General features: G+C 29.5%; 1 protein-coding gene across 1 annotated transcript in view; it reads left to right on the plus strand.

The window, feature by feature from the left end:
• LOC113380404 (transcription initiation factor TFIID subunit 2-like) overlaps window positions 1-1124 on the plus strand; it is a 2755-nt gene extending 1631 nt beyond the window's left edge. Inside the window, exons 5-7 of the mRNA XM_026619660.1 lie at window positions 1-231; window positions 307-444; window positions 951-1124. The exon at window positions 1-231 is cut by the window's left edge and continues 51 nt beyond it. Coding sequence (XP_026475445.1) covers window positions 1-231; window positions 307-444; window positions 951-1124 — 543 coding nt within the window. The remainder of the gene's footprint in view (window positions 232-306; window positions 445-950) is intronic.
• Window positions 1125-4122: the final 2998 nt, after the last annotated feature.

The following is a 4122-nucleotide window of genomic DNA, read 5'->3' on the forward strand; positions in this document are numbered from 1 at the left end:
AGTTACAATCCGTCGCCCTTGATGTCATCTCATGACATGGACATATCAATGTCCAGTGGGCATCTGAAGAGACCTCATCCAGAATCACAAGATGTTCCTGGTCTGCATAACATTAAAAGTGAAGGAGATGAAATCGATATAAAGCCTGTTAAGAGGGAATGTTTGGACATGGATGACCAACTTGGAAGACAGATTGTTGATTATTCTGATATGCACGAGGTTAAAGTTAAGGTACAATAGATTCTGATAATAACCTTTATACATTTATTTGATCATGTTTTTTTATATATATTTTTTGTTTATTAGAGTGAATTAGAAAGTGATAAAAATATTGAATTCATGAGGCAAAATGTAGCGCTGCCTATTGATCGAAAACCATTTGACTTGAGCAGTTCATTTGTGAAGCAGGAATCTCAATCTGGTGCTGATGCAAGCATTTCAAAGGTGAGTCACATGTTTATATAAACAGAACATTTAATATTATTGTAAATGCTGTTTTGTGATTAAATTTCACATCTATTAAGAGAAATTCCAAAGAGTTCATAAAATTCATAGGATCTTAACATTTTCAAACAACTAACATAATTTTCAAACAATTTCAATAATTTTAGACAATTTGCAAACTTTTTATGCATTTCACAACATTTGAATATATTCTACAACATTTTTAAACAATTTACATTTTCAGTAAATTTGCAACATTTTTAGGCAACTTGTTTGTGTATATTATAACATTTTGATAGTATTTACAACATTTGAACAGTATCTACAACATTTTCAAACAAATTACAACATTTCAGGCAATCTGCAATATTTTTAGACATACTACAACAATATGCAACATATTTAAACAAATTATGCCATTTTGAGACAATTTATAATATTATTAGACCATCTACGACATTTTGAAACCATCTTCTCATTTGCTAATATTTTTATTACCACTGTAGATGAAAAAGAAGAAAAAGGATAAAAAGAAACACAAACATAAACATAAACACAAGCACAGCAAAAAGGACTCTTCGGGACAATCTATTAAAAAGCACCATAGTCATGATGGCAGCGGACAGCATACAAGACACATCTATCAAGTGTTCTCGAACAGGATAATCAGGAGACTCTAAGCAGTGTTAGCTCAACGCCAAGCCCTGGTTCAAATTCACAAGACGTTCTTTGAGATATTTGTGATGAGGTAATTTATATAATTTGAATTATTCGTATATATTAGGGTGGTCCTTAAAATGGTCATTTTCGAATTTCCTTGCTCCCAGGGGCTCAAATGGTTCCAAATAGATAAAAAACAATTCTCTGAAAGTTTTAGCTCTTAATATTAACGTTTAGATAGAGCGCAATTCATTCAAAGTTTGTATGAAAAGAGCATGGAAAAAAATTCGAAAATTAAAAAAAAAATGTTTTAGGTGTAACTTAGCGACAAATGAATGAGTTTTATTCATTCATTTGTTTGCTAAATTACATCTAAAAAACATTTTTAAAATTTTTGAAACTTTTTCCATGCTATTTCCATACAAAACTTTGATTGAATTGCGCTCTATCTAAACGTTAAGATTAAGAGCTAAAACTTTCAGAGAATTATTTTTTATCTATTTGGAACCATTTGAGCCCCTGGGAGCAAGGAAATTCGAAAATGACCATTTTAAGGACCACCCTAGTATATATATATATATATATATATATATATATATATATATATAATGCGTGTGCATGTGTATGGATGTGTGGGTGTAAACATTAAGAAAAATATATCAACAATAGGCTTTTTCGATCATTCGTATATATATACATATATAGAAAAATATTAATAGACAACTGACAACATCTTCAGACAACTGACAACATTTTCACAAAATTCAAAACATGTTAATATAATTTACAACATTTTCAGGCAAGTGTTGACATTTTCATACAATTTGCAACAATTTCAGATAATTCTCGATATTTTCATAAAATTTAAAACATTTTTAGACAATCTACATCATTCTCAAACAAATTACAACATATCCATACAACTGTCGACATTTTCATACAATTTACAACAGTTTCAGACAATTAGAGCATCTTCAGACAAACAGCAATGCTTTCAAGCACCTGAAACATTTTCATATCTTCTACAACATTTTAACACAATCTGCAACACTTTCAGACAACCTAGAACATTTTGAGACAATAAAAAATACTTTCATGCATTTTACAACATTTTCATAACATCTGCAATATTTTTATACAAATAACAATCTTTCTATTCCCCATTGTGAGATAATGCAACCTTGCTGGAAGTAAAACGCCATTGGTTTTGTATTAATATAATTTATTTATAATTTTATAAAATGAGAATATTTCCATTTAATTATTTTTTATAAAACAAGTAATATCATAAATAACAATTTTATTCGCTGGTAACAACATAACTGACATCTTTAATGCAAATACAGCCCTGCAAACCGGGCAAGTGCATTTCTGCAGTAGCCACGTACTGCTTTGCTGGGGGTCCTGTCGATGAGCAAACCATCGAGCCATGCACTCATCGCACCACATGGGGCCACATCGACAGGACACACAAGCATTTGGTGTCTCATTGTTAACATTTCTGCCGTTGGGGCGATTTCTAATTCCATCTTGAGCATTGTTGGCTTCAATTTCCTCATTCGATGATGATAAGTGACACTGTTTTTGGAGTTTCACATTTGATGGTTGTTGCATGCATCCCATGCAGGAATCAGGAGCCTGGGGGAGGGAACAATAGTTGTAACTAGGTGTAAGTGGCATATAAGCTTTAAGGCAAGTTGCATGAACTTCCGGACATGTGCAAATAACCTATTTAATCAATAAGTAATCGATATATTAATTTAATAGTAATTTATAAGTACACATTGTTGTTGTAGGACATTACAATGTGTTAAACAGTTGCTCTTGCAGCGCAAAATGCAGATTATTGAATTTTGCACAATATTTCCAACTTTTAGTTATTTATTTAGTTTAGTTTACGTTTAGTTATTTAACAAAAATTATCACAATTAATATATTGATCTATATAACGTCAACAGTTAACAAGAACTTCTGCTTCAAATTTATTGTATTATTTAATTAAAAATAAATAAATCTTTCACACACTTTTTTGACATTTGTATATATAGTGAAGAGACGTTAGTAATGAATTTACTAATTAATGATTAAATGTAACCAATTTTTAATAACTTCTTGAGTAGATTAGAGTTTTATTTGGAATACTTAACGATGAGAATTGGAACATTTTAGCTCTTCTGAAAGTGTGTGAAATCAAAGAATTCATTTAGATACAAAAATGTATTCATTCTATTACAATATTTTAGTTGTTACTTTTTCAATAGCTCAGGACTAACTAACTTTATATTTTTACATTTTTAAAAATATTTCCAATATTTCTAGTTTTATGAAAACTCGCCGAGGGTACATGAGCTATCATAAAGTTTTATTAAGGGTTGTCTTGCAGATGTACAAGATTTGCAACATTTACCATTATTTGGGATCATACATCGTAAAATGAATTTATTTATGACTATTATTTATAATTATAAAGAACACAATTCTCAACAATAGATAAATATAAGCATAAGTGTTTCCTTGTTAACTCAATAAATATAAATGTGAAGTAAAAATATGGTGTTTTGTGTCGATTTAAAACAAATTTGTTCGCTTCTGTTTCAGAGATTATAAATTTTGCCAGAAATAATTCATCAAATTTTTCATTTATTAACTCAATAAATATAACTGTAATAAAATTTTTGCTTCACATTTATATTTATTAACTTAACAACGAAACACTTGTATGATATATGTAAAATTTGATGAATTGTTTCTACCAAAGTCGTCAGCAGCAAATTTTATAATCTCTGAAACAAAGCGAAAGAATTTGTTGTAAACATCTGACATCACACAAAAACACTTCAGCGTCGCATTTATATTATAGAGTTAATAATGAAACACAAGAATTATAATTTGTATTCTTTCTATCAAAAATTTGCGCCACCAGCGATTGTGGATGTTGGTGCCTATGTAAAATAATATATATAATAATAATAAGTAATAAAAAGGGATTGTTCAAGTATTACGTAAGCAGATTTATTA

Source organism: Ctenocephalides felis, unplaced genomic scaffold, assembly GCF_003426905.1.
Source record: "Ctenocephalides felis isolate EL2017-DRISC unplaced genomic scaffold, ASM342690v1 CF-g0.4_SCAFFOLD_02097, whole genome shotgun sequence".
NCBI lineage: Eukaryota > Metazoa > Arthropoda > Insecta > Siphonaptera > Pulicidae > Ctenocephalides > Ctenocephalides felis.